We start from the raw sequence: 15,278 nt of genomic DNA on the forward strand, positions 1-15,278 counted from the left end.
ACACATGAGAATGTCAGTTTTGAAACGTAGCTCCAAAATATCGTCGCTGACAATGAGACCATAGCGTATTCTGATGTTAGTCTATTTGCGAACGATGTTGCACAGTTACAGAGCACTCTCAGAGGGATGTGTTTGTTGGTCTTGTAGAATGTGCCTGTGTGTGTGTGTGCGTGCGTGTGTGTGTGTGTGTGTGTGTGTGTGTGTGTGTGTGTGTGTGTGTGTGTGTGTGTGTGTGTGTGTGTGTGTGTGTGTGTGTGTGTGTGTGTGTCTGTGTCTGTGTCAGGCAACCCTGCTATTTCAACCGTTGAATACACCGTTGGAAAGAAGGAGTAGAGGAGCTTTCCTCTGGTGCTACTGCATTTATCAATAAATGAAGTAGGTGACTGATCACTTACGAACAATCTTTTCTTTCTGTTTCATGTATAACGGTGTACCGAAGCACACAGAAAATGGAGAGACCACGAAGACGCTGGAAACAAATTCTGCAATGTCTGTGGCTGCTGTTACTCTGGTCAGATTCAGCGGTGACAGGGCAAACTGATGACGATGAGACAGCCCCTCACAGACCACAGGATCTTGTTGACACTATACCCCACAATGTGACACAAATTCCTAGAGAAAGCAACTCATGGAAGAGACAGACTTGGGGTGAGGAACACGTCTTGTTTTCTGGTAAATACACGACAGATGCAGTTTTCTCTTCATCTTCTACCACTCCGTGTCAGAACGTGGAAGAAGTAAGAATTGCAGGAGACGGAGTCATTGAGTTAAGAGAAACCCGCCAAGACTGTAAATACATGAGGACATGGGACATCCGAACATCCTCCTCTAATGACGGAGTCATCTTAGACTTCAGTGACGTGGTCCTGCGATCCGGAAATGAACTGCAGATTTTCACACTGTCAAAAGACTCAGAAAGAGTAGAACAGAGGAAGTTCACCCGTGCTCACTCCAATTCCAGTCCTCTTCTACTACAAGAACCAAGAGTGCTTGTGGTCCTGCATGCCACATATTCGTATTTGAAATTCTCTTACTACTCTCACCCTATTTCAAGAATGCCGCGTAAAGTAGCCATTTACAATATCCCAGTTCCACACACTAGCTTTCCAATGTATGACTGCTTCGGGAACATAACAATCCCCACCGCTTTCAGATGCAACAATATCCTGCAGTGTATCTCTGGCGAGGATGAAGAAGGGTGTGAGTACACCAAACAAGGCTGTGAGAAAGGGTGGGCACCTTACAAGGATCAGTGTTTGAAGATGGAATTCGTCGTGCTCTTTTCGTACATTCCAGGTCATTCTCATGCCACCTTCCCCAGTGTGGCGGAGAAAACGTGCGCCTCCAAGTACGGGGGTTCCTTGGCCACACTGCCTGATGATGAAGGGATCATGCTAGTGGGCAACTTGTTACGACAGAGTGGTCACAGAAATGTAGTTATAGGCATCAAGAAGGTGAAGCCAGTATCTGAGCTGCTGCGCCATCTGTACAGGTCCTTTATCTTTCTTCTTTTCTTTTTCCCCTTGCTCTATTTGTTCTCGTTTCATTTCTGTTTTAGAGGTCGCGTCGTATATACAGGTCTTCTATATTTCCGTGTTGTTTTTTTCTTTCCTCCTTCCATATGTTTGTTTCCATCAAATTTCTGTTTGTTTTCATACACAGGCTTTCAAATCCTGATTAGTTCGTTGAGTCTATGCAGAGGCAAAACATCTGCCTTCTTTTCGTTGTTCTTCATATCAGACATATAACATATACAGATCAGTTTGTGTGCTTCAACTCCAAGTTGAATCTGAAATAGAAAATGGTTTTACTGATGATTCGTTGAACCCATTCAGGAAGACTGAAATTTGATAGAAAGAAATATGATAACTTAGATACAGGAAATGGAGATTACTCTTGGATGGCATCAATGAATTGGTCAGTTTCAATGAGGTTTCAGCACACTTTTTTCAGAATTCGTAGACGTCCTGCGCTTGGATGTGGCAAAGTAGATTCGAATCTCTACTGTTGTACAATTTCATGAAGGAGGAATGAATCTTTGTCCCGTCCCACATACCGTGAGTGTAAATATTTTGTTTAAACATGAAATTTCACATTTAAATATCAGCGTCTAAAAGGCAGGAGAGGAGGGGTTGGGGAAAACGAGGTGTATTGAGGTAGACTCAAAGATGAATACTGGAAATGAATATGAGTACAAAATATTTCTAATTGAAATTTGTTAATAAACTTCGTGAATTTAACGAGGGATACAACTGGTAATGAATGCAGAAAGTCAAAAATATCAACGTTCCCATTGCCATGTGGTGACGCACTTTCGTGCTAGAAAAGATTCATCAAATCACAGGCAAAAGTTATGTGCTTAACTATCACATCACTCAAACAAATGCACTTGGCATCTGGACAGTATTTAGCATTTGATAAGTTAGCTAAATAGTTATGGAAATTAGGAGTAGAAAACCAGTTAATCAGCCACAGGAAACTTGATAAGTTAACAAAAGAATGTTTAAACCTAGTAGAGAGATTAGAGATAAGTCGCTGAAAGAAACATGGATTCTCAATGATTATGTATGAAAGGGATCCGAATTTTGAAGGACATGTCTTTCTTTTTTCTGGCCTGGGCACGTGTTTCGGAGCATGAGTCCCGTCCTCAGCAAGCACATAGATAAACGAAAACCAGTCAATGAGACCCAAGAAACAAATATAAAGAATAGGCAGATTGTCTGCATGTTATTATCGCATATCTAATAAGCTATCATTATGTCCTACACTTGATTGTGTCTACTTTCAATGTGACTGTATACTGGCTCATTTTTGTTAATATCTGTTATTTCTATTATTTCAAGGGGTGAGTGGATTATATTACGGAAGGGGGTTATGTATTTGTTAGCACTTATTCTCTTTTGTTTAATTCATTTTTTTTTTTTTTAGTTTCAGCTTGTTTTATTCAGTATAAGTATATACAGTAAGCAAATACATTCAACGCCTATTTTACAATATTTTAGAAGAAAACGTACATATAGGGGTCCAACAAAAGGGAGTTAGATGCGAGTACATGTGTGAGTGGGAAAACAAAACGAACCAATGAGCAGAGAACGAAGTCATTGCCAGACAGCAGCGTCCAAACAAACTACAAGAAACATAACTCTGTTCAACATGTACTAATGAATGAATAACGGAATGTATAAATGAACGAATGAATGAATGAACGAGCAAATGAATGAATGCGTGATTAAAAGAACGACTGAATAGATCATTGAATGAATAATGTTTTTATTTACCCTGGTTGATTGTACAGATCAGAATCTACCACATAGCTTGTATGAACTGATCGTATATAATTGTATGTAAAAAGTGAGCATTCTGTCCCGAGGTTTGTGCAGATACCTATGGCAATGGGGAGACAAAGGCAGTCCCATAGCCTACGAACAGCAACAGCTCCAGAGAGATGGACCATTGCTGGACTGTGCCACTCTCAACGCTTATCCTGGTATCCACTTTCAGCCCTTGAGATGCGTCCTTCCTGGCTCTTTCCCTGATGGTTATGTCTGCATGAGACGGAACCCAGCTCAGCCAAGTGTGAGTGTAAGTCGACCTTTAAGCGCTCACTTCCATCCACCAAGACGCCCACTTGACCAAATACCCACAAAGCAGTGTGCTGACGGTTCTTTGGTGCAGACGTTCCATCGCTGTCAGTCTGATGACGTGGACCAGTTGTCCCCCAACGGTTTTGCTGTGTTCCATTGTCGTTACGGACCACATGTTCACTATGCCTTGGTGTGTGATGGGAACAGTGATTGTGCTGATGGAAGTGATGAAATAAACTGTCGTCCGGTGATTGAATCCCCAGTGGACAAAACAATGTTCGTTTGTGACAATCTTCAAACAATCGCAAAATCCGAACAGTGCAACGGTATGACTGACTGTTTTGATGGATCAGATGAGATGGACTGTACATTTTGCAATCAAGGCATTGTGTGCACTGGTATTGGCTGCGTTCCTTATGTCTATTTAAGGTATATAGATGGTTGTCCTCTTCTCAATGTGAGAGAGCCTCCGCTCGTGCAATATCACCATTCTGTTGTAACTCTCGATGGCTATGGCATGTCCAGGATGGAACTCTATGACAAAAACAATGACGAAGGATTGTTTCAGTGCACTAACGGAAACTACATTCCATCATTCCTTCTCAACAATGGAGAACGTGACTGTCAATTTGGCGAAGATGAAAATATCCCTTCTGAGAATGTCACATGCCCTGGGTTTTACATATGTCAATATTCCAGGCACTGCATGCATCCCAAATTTGTCTGTGATGGGATTCATCACTGTCCTTACAAAGATGATGAACGATACTGCAATCTTCCCTGCCCAACAGACTGTGTTTGTGAAGGGTATGCCTACTTCTGTACCAACCTCTCTGAACCGCAGTCTTTGTGGAGTGCACGTTACCTGGATCTTAGTGGAAGTGTAAATGTGTCTTTACATCACTTACAATTCATGACAAGGTTGCAGTTTTTGAATCTGTCCTATTGTAGATTAGAGACTGCAGTCTTAAGAAACATGTCATTATTAAAAATCATTGATCTTAGCTTTAATAATTTGATGAACTTGTCCTCACTAGTGTTTGAACAGCTAACGGGTTTGCGAACACTCAATCTGTCAAGAAATCCATTTGTAAGGGTTCTTGATTCGTCTTTTCATGAGTTTATAAAATCGTCAGGTCTAGTTAATATTTTCCATTTTATAGTCACGGACACTGGTCTTGAATCTCTCGAAGACAGGGCTTTAAGTGCACTGACGCAGCTGACGACTTTGGATATCCAGCGAAACAAGATTAAATTCTATGATAAAGAAGTCTTCTTTGGTCTACGTAATTTACACAAGCTGCTCACTGATGACCCAAAATTATGTTGTAGTTATTTTCACCCTGCTTTGACTGAGTGTCATGCACCTGTCGACGAACTGTCTTCGTGCACTGACCTGTTACGGTCAGACTTTTTCAGGGTGTTTCTGTGGACGTTTTCTTTTCTGTCAATTATTGGTAATGGTGGTGTTCTCTTGTACCGAGCGTTTGAAAAACAAAAGGCATCACCTCCTGCATTTCGAGTGTTGGTCTGTAACCTCTGTACTGCTGACATATTCATGGGAGTCTACATGATGATCATTGGCATAGCAGATGTTAAATCTCGTGGAATGTATGTATCAAAAGAAAGTGAATGGAAAAAGAGTTTAGAATGTACAATTGCAGGATTCCTGGGTCTAGTATCCAGTGAGGTGTCTGCCATGGTTATCTGTCTCATTACTCTGGATCGACTGCTGGTCTTGTATTTCCCATTCAAAAAACACTTTCACCTTAATGGGTGTTCCTCTCTAGTAGTCTGTGGTATTGTGTGGTTTCTTGGTCTGTCCATTGCAGCTGCACCATTATTGCTTAACTTAGATTTCTATGGGGAGACGAGCATTTGCCTCCCTCTTCCAGTCACACGCCACCAGTTCTCTGGTCAGTTCTATGCTTTTGGGGTTTTTATTATCTTGAATTTTAGTATTTTCATTCTCATTGGGATAGGTCAAATTTGTATTTATTGTACAATTCGAAACGTCAGTAAACTGGCTGGAGCGCAACGGCGGTCACAGGAGCTGACCATTGCTCGACGCCTTTTCCTTGTAGTTTTCACAGACTTCTGTTGCTGGTTTCCTATTGGTCTGATGGGCCTGCTGGCCAATCGTGGAGTTCCCATCCCTGGTGTGGTAAATGTCTGGGCTGCCATTTTTATTTTGCCACTGAATTCTGCCCTGAATCCTTTTCTGTATACTTTGAATGCAGTACTGGAGAATAGAAGAAATACACAACTGCAGCAAAGAACCAAGAAGATTCTAGGGAACATGCAGTCTGAGATCCCGAAGATGGATTCAAATCTGGCAGAAGAGGTTGTGCGAGTTTGTATCAGATCCAAAGTAGTAAAGACAGAAAAAATGTTGCAGTGGTTACATATACAACAAGATAGCAACACCAGCTACTGTGATTCTGATGCAAACAATGGAAATAACAAGAGTTCAGTTGGTTGCTCATTTAGTGAATAGTTTTTCTCTGTTTATCTACATACATGCACATGGAATGTACATAAAATACTAACAGGGTGTTGACTGTTCACACCTTAATGAAATAGAATCATTGTCAATGAAAATATATCCCCAGGTTTTTCAAACCCTCAATTAGAAAAGGCTTTCTTTTTTTATTTGCTTAATTTAAAAAGGTTTGGTTTTACTTTTTTATCTTTTTTTTCAAATCTGTTTACAGTGGTATACTACACTGAGATGTAGTATCAGAGGAATTTTCAGCGTCAAAGGTGCACAACTGCATTCCTGTTGATATAAGATGCTGTGTAAATGACTGTGTATTTAAAGTGTTTAGAGCTTGCTCTTCGACTGAGGATAAGTGCTGTGTAAGTGTCCATATCATCATCATCATCATCATCTTCTTCTTCTTCTTCTTCAAATACACATGCTTTACAATTTATTTAATGCTTTCTTATCAATCCCACATAAGTATATCATTGGTGTAACAATAAGGTCACAGACAAGAAGAAAGAGACACAAACAAACTCGATTATTTCCCGTCACACGCATTTCACCCAAAAGGATATTCACATAAAGTACAGCCTTACACCATTTATCAACACACATGCATGGAAATGTGTGAGGACATGTCACTCCTTCCTTTTTATGCAGTCTGCTGAAGGATCCAAAGATGTCAGATCTCCTGCATTTTCAACACCGCAAATGTCATAGAAAAAAATGTGGCTTTGCCGTCCACCATGAAACAAAAAGAAGAGCATTCGAGATATACACCTTTTATCCGGATGCAATATGTGAACAAACGGAGAGAACAACAACATAGATTGAGTGAGAGTGTACCTATACATTGTGAAGCTTTTGAACATTTTTTGTGACAGAAAATGTGAGACGTCAAAGTTGAAGTCCTACTACATGCTTCCCTTGATTTTAGGATTCTGAGAGCACGCTTGTGAACTTGGTCGGCGGTGGTGCGCGATGAGAAGAAAGAGCGCGGAAATCGCCAGAAACAGCTGATGTTTGACTGATTTTTGGAAAAGGATATTCATTAAGGTATCAGAACGAGGTCGAAACAGAACTGAATTGTGAAATGTGTGTGGTGAGAACGCTTCGAAGTGGGGCGGTACACGAACCGTTCGCATTTACACGCTGTTCGCAATTAGGTATACCTTCCCTATTCCATGAGGAATAGGACACTCTCTAATTCCACTGTTGAAGAAGGGAGAAAAGGTCTTGTAAGAATATGCGAGGATAGGGGTGCAACTCGCCAACGACGTATATCCGGACAAAACTTCAAGTCAGATATACAACAACGTAGTAGAAAACGTTTGCTAAACCAAGCTGTGAGTCGGGTCATCGGCCACTTTCCTTCCAGGTGAACCAGAGAAAAGCGAATACATTCTTTCACTCTGCCACAACCTGCTCAGTCTAAACGCAGTCACGGAGAAAACAAAGTCACAAAAGACACATTTAAACGATGGCCAGCCCTTTGTGTTCCCTTCATACGAATTTAAAAGACAGATAACAACGTACAATAACCACATGTACAGGAGATCTGAAAAGATCATGCCTGAAAGGTGCTGACCCATCCTCAATCCACATACATACATATGTGCGTGTATGTTCTGCTCTTGTGTTTTGTGTGTGTTTTAATCACTTAGAAATGAGTGCAGTACAGACACAACTCGTAACACATCGTAATCATTAAGCTCCTTAAAACAAATCATCAAACAACGCTATGCTGAGGATGTCAGCCCTTCCGTCCAAATTATCAACACCAGATCACAAAATAACAAAAACTTGCATAAAACAACAACAACAACAACACACACACACACACACACACACACACACACACACACACACACACACACACACACAAAAGCCACACAAAAGAGCACGCGAACGAGCCAGCATCCACAGTAACATGACCCAGTCGCCAGCGACACGTACACAGCCGGAACTGTCATGTCCTCTGTGTGTGTGTGTGTGTGTGTGTGTGGTGTGGTGTGTGTGTGTGTGTGTGTGTGTGTGTGTGTGTGTGGTGTGTGTGTGTGTGTGTGTGTGTGTGTGTAAAGTGTTCACCATCGTAGGCTCAAGACACATGGAAAGTCAAATGCATCAGTGTAGCATTCACACATTCAATCAAAATTTGACACAGTAGGTAGACCATTTAATCCACCTCTGGAAGTGATGGCGAATTCGAACAGCTGATGCCTTTGCACTGTCCATATGCCACAGAACATGGGAGCCAATGTCTTCTGTAAAGACATCGACTTGACTTGCAGGCTCCCCGTACAGTTGTATCTGACCAGCCCAAGCAGGTCCTTTGAGTAAGAAGGGAGATCATTCTGTCGTGGTTCCAGCCGTCCAGATTGGAGTTGCCATTCTCAAAGCTCTGCCTCAGAATCTGCCAGTCGGTTTATTCATTCATGATACTACGTCTTTTTAACCTTTCATGACTGACCGAATGTCGCCAGCATAACAATACTGGTGGGCATTGCCATTATTATGATCACACCACATCACGCCTTCCACTTTTGCCTTGCACTGTAGGAGGGTAACTGTGGATCTGCACATAGTGGCATACAATGAAACCTTATAATTTAAGCGATATGTATCTATGTTCTATCCTACAGCTGTTTTGTGAGTAGCTGGACGTTACAATGCAGTATTGACGACGGTGATGTCACTCTTTGCGTGTAGGACAGGGACACGTGGGAGATCATAGAGACTTCCAGATGAAACTATGCATCCTCAAACTATTGGCCACGGCATTACATGGTGTGTGTCCATCGAGATCGATGATGACCATCGTTCAGCTGGGGGATGGGGGGAGGGTGGTGGTGGGGTGGGAGGATGCTCATGAATCTGTCTGTGAAGGCGCAGATGGCTGAATAGTCCAATCTGTGCACGAAATGTTCGCTGACAGTTGGGGCAGACAAAGACGGGCATATCATTGTCAAGGAGCTTGTTTGCCCGTGACTTTCTGGCCTGCCTCTTCTGAACAGCTGCAGCAGTCCTGTTGGCCTTGCACAACTTGGCGCCTTTGTGCACAGCAGCGCGCCATTTGTCACGGTCCACTGCAGATTTCTCCCAGGAGTCAGGGTTGATATCAAACGCTTTCAGAGAGACTTTCAGAGTATCTCTGAAGCGCTTCTTCTGACCTGCGTGTGATCTCTTCCCTTGTTGCAGCTCGCCATAGAAGAACCTTTTGGGCAGCCGATGGTCTGGCATGCACGCCACGTGTCCAGCCCAGCGAAGCTGGGACTGCTTCAGGATGGTGAAGATGCTGGGAAGGGTGGCTTTTGCAAGAACCTCCATGTCTGGGGTCCTGTCTTGCCACTTGATGTTCAGTAGCTTCCTGAGGCATGTTGTGTGGAAGTGGTTCAGCTTTTTGGCATATCGTTGGTACACTGTCCAAGTTTCGCAGGCGTACAGTAGTGTGGGGAGAACTACTGCTCTGTAGACCTTTAGTTTGCTCTCAAGACCAATGCCTCTTCTGTTCCAGACATTTGCATAACGTCTACCAAAAGTTGCGCTTGCTCTTGCAATCCTGACGTTCACTTCATCGTCCATGGTCGCATTTCGTGACAGTGTGCTGCCAAGGTATGTGAACCGCTCCACCGCACTGAGTCTCTGACCGTTGACTGTGATGTTGGGCTCAACGTGGGGTTTCCCTGGGGCTGGCTGATGGAGAACTTCAGTTTTCCTCGTGCTGATGGTAAGGCCGAAGTTCCTGCTGGCAGTGGCAAACTTGTCGATGCTGAGTTGCATGTCAGCTTCAGATCCAGCGTTGAGGGCACAATCATCAGCAAACAAAAAGTCTCTGATGATGTCTGTCATGACCTCCGTTTTTTTCTTGAAGCCTTCTGAGGTTAAACAGCTTGCCATCTGTTCGGTACTTTAGGCCGATTCCAACATCGCCATCTCTGAAGGCATCAGTAAGCATTGCAGAGAACATGAGGCTGAACAGTGTTGGAGCCAGGACGCAGCCTTGCTTGACACCATTTGTGACAGCAAAAGGAGCAGATGTTTCGCCATTGTCCTGGACTCGAGCCTGCATGCCTTCATGGAATTGGCTGACCAAGGAAATAAATTTCCAAGGGCATCTGTACTTGGCCATGATCTTCCACAGTCCCTCTCTACTCACGGTGTCGAATGCTTTAGTGGGGTCGACATAGATGGAGAACAGATCAGCATTTTGCTCCTGACATTTCTCTTGCAGCTGCCTTGCAGCAAACACCATGTCGGTGGTTCCGCGCTCTTTCTGGAATCCGCATTGGATCTCAGGCAAATGACCTTGGTCAAGGTGTGCTGTGAGGCGGTTTAGTAGGATTCTGGCAAGTATCTTGCCTGCGATGGAGAGCAAGGAAATGCCCCGATGGTTATCACAGGCTTGCCGGTTCCCCTTTCGCTTGTACAAGTGAATGATAGATGCATCTTTGGATCGTCTCTTCTTTCCACATGAGTGAGTACAGCTGATGGAGCTTCTCAGTCAGCACAGTGCCTCCATCCTTGTAGACATCTGCTGGTATGGAGTCTGAGCCAGGTGCTTTGCCACTGGATAGCAGACGGATTGCTTTCTGGGTCTCAAGAAGTGTTGGTGGATTGTCCAGTGCTTCGTTGATGGGTACTTGTGGGAGACGGTCTATGGCTTCATCATTTATGGAGGAAGGGCGATTTAAGACACTGTTGAAGTGCTCAGCCCAGCGTTTGAGAATTTTCTCCTTCTCAGTGATCAAGGTATTCCCATCTGCACTGAGGAGGGGGGATGATCCTGAGGATGTGGGGCCGTAGACTTCTTTTAAGGCATCATAAAACCTCTTCATATCGTGCCTGTCAGCATATCCCTGGATCTCATCAGCTTTGTCACTCAGCCACTTATCCTGCATCTGACGTAACTTTTGCTGAACAGTCCTGCGGATGGCATTGTACGCATCCTTTTTTGATGTGGACTTTGGGTTGCTCAGGTAGGCTTGATGCAGACGGCGTTTCTCATCCAGAAGCTGCTTGATTTCATCACAGTTTTCATCAAACCAGTCCTTGTGCTTTCTGGTCATGCGTCCCAGGGTCTAGATAGCTTGCTGACAAGTGCTGTTTTTACTGTAAAACCAACGCCAGCCTCACGTCGCTCTTCGCTTCCTCGTCCACTCCGGAAGAAGGTGTAACCAGATCCCCGTTCATTGAGCTCGCCTTTGCCTGCAAGCCAAGTCTCACTCAAGGCTGCGATGTCAATGTTGTATCTGGCGAGTTCAGATGCAACTAGTGCCGTTCTCCTTTTGGGTCTGTCCGCGTTATCTCTGTCCAGGAGAGTCCTTATGTTCCAAGCACCAATGGTGAGAGGAACGATCCTTGTTTTTTTCTTTTCTTTCTCTTTGTTTCAACTGCTGATGTAGGGTCCCTGCCAGCCACGGTATGCTGGCCAGGGTGATATGGAGCAGGCAATTTTTAGGGCACCTTTTCTAGCCCCTTCCTCATGCCAGGGAGGTGAGCAGTGCATTCCTAAAGAGGGCTGCTCAGATGCTCAGACGGCTGCCGAGCTCCATCGCTGCTCCTGTCGATGAAGAACGACCCTATGGCCTGAGCCGCCTGCGTGCAGGTCTGCGGCTGCGACTGCCAGTGTACCCACACCTGTCGTTTCGTCGCTCGCCTGTCGCCACAGGACTTGGGGGTTATGAAAGGATGAAGGATGAAAGGTCGTTAAGGATGACTGATGACTTGCGCGATAAGTGTGTTTAAAGTGAAGAAGAGTTGCGCAACGTCGACCTCACTCTCTCGTCCGGGTTCACCAATTTCCAGTGGCAAGACTAAGTCGAGACGACTGGAGGATGAGCACGAATGCAGTGGATGACCAAGATATCCTTTCGGTGTCTCATCTTGCTTTCTGCACTCCACGGTGTGTTGCTGTAACTGCCTTCTTCTCCGTTGAACCGATAGGTTTCTTCCGCAGATTCTGCCTGATCCAGACTTTACATGCATGGGTAGACACACCCCGGGGGCCAACTGCGTGTGACACGCACACAGCACGGTGGAGCTAGATGGCCATCAGTGGCTCTCCTGAACCGACGCCCTGTTATGGATCTCGTTTTTAAGTCCATAATGGTGTCTAGCCACCCGCCTCACCAGTCCCGCAAGGGAGCGGTGGGAGTGCCGGTTTAGTCGCCGGCACCCCGACCCTGAACAGGTTGTACTGGATTACAGGTTACCAGTAGCAGATCTAATGACCTGACAGCATTATATAATAAGTAACAAGATAAAGCATCTGGTTGATTTTCTAATGAACGATACCAAACATAAAATAACAAGTGTATGAGACTTATTCGTTGATCTGGAAAGCCGTCCATGACGGATAAGTTGAACTGGGTGATTTAAGTTATTGTTTGCACATTTTACATAACAAATTGTAAACGTTTTGTTATCAGTTAACATTTGTGTTCTGTATTAAATGAATAAAGTTAAACGAAATATGAAAAAAGGAAAAATAAACAACAAAAAAACCTTTCAGCATTTAATTCAAATTCGGTCCTTTTTCTTTAATTATGTGAGGTTCCTTGTATCGTCCATGGTGCGTGTCAGTTTGCTTGTTGAGTGTTCGGTTTGTTTGTTTTCCAAACCCAGTGAGTCATTCGCGTCTAGTTCCATCAGGGTGTGTATTGACTGTCAAACCACTCAGTAATTGTCCTGGTTCAAGACGGATCAATCACACCCTTGAAATGAAATGAAACTTTGGCTGAAGTACGGGTGGCTATTGAATTTATACATATATATATATATGCATTTGTATGTAAATAATCAACCGAAGCCATGTGGAAGAGCCGTGAAAAAAGTGTTGGCGAAACTTTTATCCTTAAAAGCTGACGTACCCTAAAATTTTGAAAAATCTCTTATCATTGTATACATTTCTGAAATTGTGTCTAAAAAAATAGTGGGAAAGAGGTAATGGCAGTATGCATCACAGGTGGCAAATAAGTCTCGCAAAAGCAGTATGCACAATAGTTGGCAAATAGGTCGCGCAAAAGCAGTATGCACCACAGTTGGCAAATAGGTCACGCAAAATATTCTCTGGATTTGTTTCCTGCTTCTGACTGCTGACCGGTGAGAAACACTCTCACTCAAGCAAAATAAAACAGCTCGGTGCCTCTTCTTGTCAAGAATATGTCTCTCAAAAAAATAAAATGAGCACAAAACTGAAGCGAATCAGGATTTCAAAATAAGATGATAGTCACGGTATTGTTTTGAAATCTAAAAGTGTAAAGATACCAGACACTGCTTATGTGGTCCAGAAACGAGCATAATAATCTTCAGAGGACTGAAAGGAACTCTTGATAGTAAATCCTAAGACATAATATAACGGAAATCGCGTGTGCGTGTGTGTGGTATTTCCGCGCTCTTTCTTTTTATCACGTGTCCGTGCGCGTGCTTGTGTAACTACTAAAATTAGATGAAAGAAATTAGGTCTTCTGGATTAGTTGATCCAGATCTATAATGTTTGGAGGGTGAGAGAGAATTTTAAGTTGAGGGAAACTAATTAAGGTCCTGTCTTTATCAGAAAAACTTTAACTATTGCGCAGCATTGTGCATATTGTGCATATTGCTTTGAGTCAAAAGATATCAAATTTAATTCATGGTCTTCGTGGAGCTCATGGACGCAAATGGAGCCTTCACAAGAGAAAATGTATGTTTGTAACATCACCCCCACCTCCAGCCAACACCCAATCCAGAGCAAACACGTACAGAAATGTAGATGTTAACAAATTCAATGGAATGACGTTCACATGTTCCACTGCAACAAACGACTCAGGCAATCATCACTATCATTGTTTCTCCTCACGATGGAATCGTGTACAGTTCTAATTAATGCAAGCACATTACGTATTGCATCTATTGATCATTGATAAATGTAGCTGACTTCAGGTAAGTGAGTGTGTGGTGGTCAATCTGGAACACAAACTTCACATATTGAATCAGAATGATGCAGGTTGCCACTTAGAACTCCCTTCTTCATGGACTCTTGAATGTGTGCTTACAGACAGCGTGAGTCTTTGTAATAACACGGTGATTCGTGTGTGTGTGTGTGTGTGTGTGTGTGTGTGAGCGTGTCTTTGTCTCTCTTTATGTGCCTGTCTCTCTGTGCGTGTTCGACTTTAACAATAAGATTTGTCTCTGGAAATACCTTGTCAGTTAATACCAAATTAAATCAAACATCAGGGAAAACAAACAAAATTGCACTCACAATGATTGGTTGTAACTCTTCTTGATTGTAAGCGGTTTATTCCTTTAGCATCTGGATTTTCGATATTTTTATTGGGTCATCCCCACCTCATTGCTGGAAGGTTTGCTTTGAGTCTGATGACTGCATGGCTTATTTTCTTGTGCACAGGTCAAAGAAAATAACAAATTCCGTACAGAATATACAAAATGACACTATCTACAGCACCGACGTGTTTCCTGTATACAAATATTTAAAAGAGGAGAGCGAAACTCTAGAATGTGCATACTGACAATTTCAGTCGAAAGCAGCCATCTTGCCTGTAAAGTCTTTTCGTACATTCAATCAATAATTCGCGATTCTCTCTCTCTCTCTCTCTCTCTCTCTCTCTCTCTCTCTCTCTGTGTGTGTGTGTGTGTGTGTGTGTGTGTGTGTGTGTGTGTGTGTGTGTGTGTGTGTGTGTGTGTGTGTGATCAGTCACTGCATAGTGTCCCCGACCAACTGAAAGAAAATGTAATCTGAATAACAAACTGGAGCCAAATAAAGTCTCAAGTTGCGATACACATATGTGCATTTAATGTAATGTTTTTCAATCATATACACACCGCGGTCAACTTCCGCAATTATTTTGAGAGCAAACAGCTTTGAACGTTTCAAACTTCCTAAATGTAAACGGTTTATTCATTTAGCCTCTGGATCTTCGATAGATCTTTGTAAACAATAAAATGTTGGCTGCTTGCACCCAACGTTTCGTTCGACAAACTTTCATATCTGGGTGTGAGAAAAAACATGATTTAATCGTTATGTATCAGTAACCACCCATCTCCAGCTCAACCACCACTCTCCACCTTCAGCGTTTTCAGGATTGTTGTTGTTGTACAGCAAGAATCACACAATGGACGTGAAGGCTTTGCCTCTTTTCTCCAGTAGGAATCACATGTGGGCCATGAAGGCTTTGCCTCTTTTCTCCAGTAGGAATCACATGTCTACTGTG

The 15,278-nt window shown here is 43.2% G+C and overlaps 1 protein-coding gene across 1 annotated transcript in view; it reads left to right on the forward strand.

Annotated features, from left to right (window-relative positions):
• The window catches only part of LOC143297613 (uncharacterized), a 37,672-nt gene that overhangs the window by 462 nt on the left and 21,932 nt on the right, over positions 1-15,278 (forward strand). Inside the window, exons 2-4 of the mRNA XM_076610030.1 lie at positions 440-1,492; positions 3,381-4,639; positions 5,669-5,743. Of these exons, the coding sequence (XP_076466145.1) occupies positions 450-1,492; positions 3,381-4,639; positions 5,669-5,743 (2,377 nt within the window). The 5' untranslated portion in view covers positions 440-449. The remainder of the gene's footprint in view (positions 1-439; positions 1,493-3,380; positions 4,640-5,668; positions 5,744-15,278) is intronic.

Source organism: Babylonia areolata, chromosome 23 (assembly GCF_041734735.1).
Source record: "Babylonia areolata isolate BAREFJ2019XMU chromosome 23, ASM4173473v1, whole genome shotgun sequence".
NCBI lineage: Eukaryota > Metazoa > Mollusca > Gastropoda > Neogastropoda > Buccinidae > Babylonia > Babylonia areolata.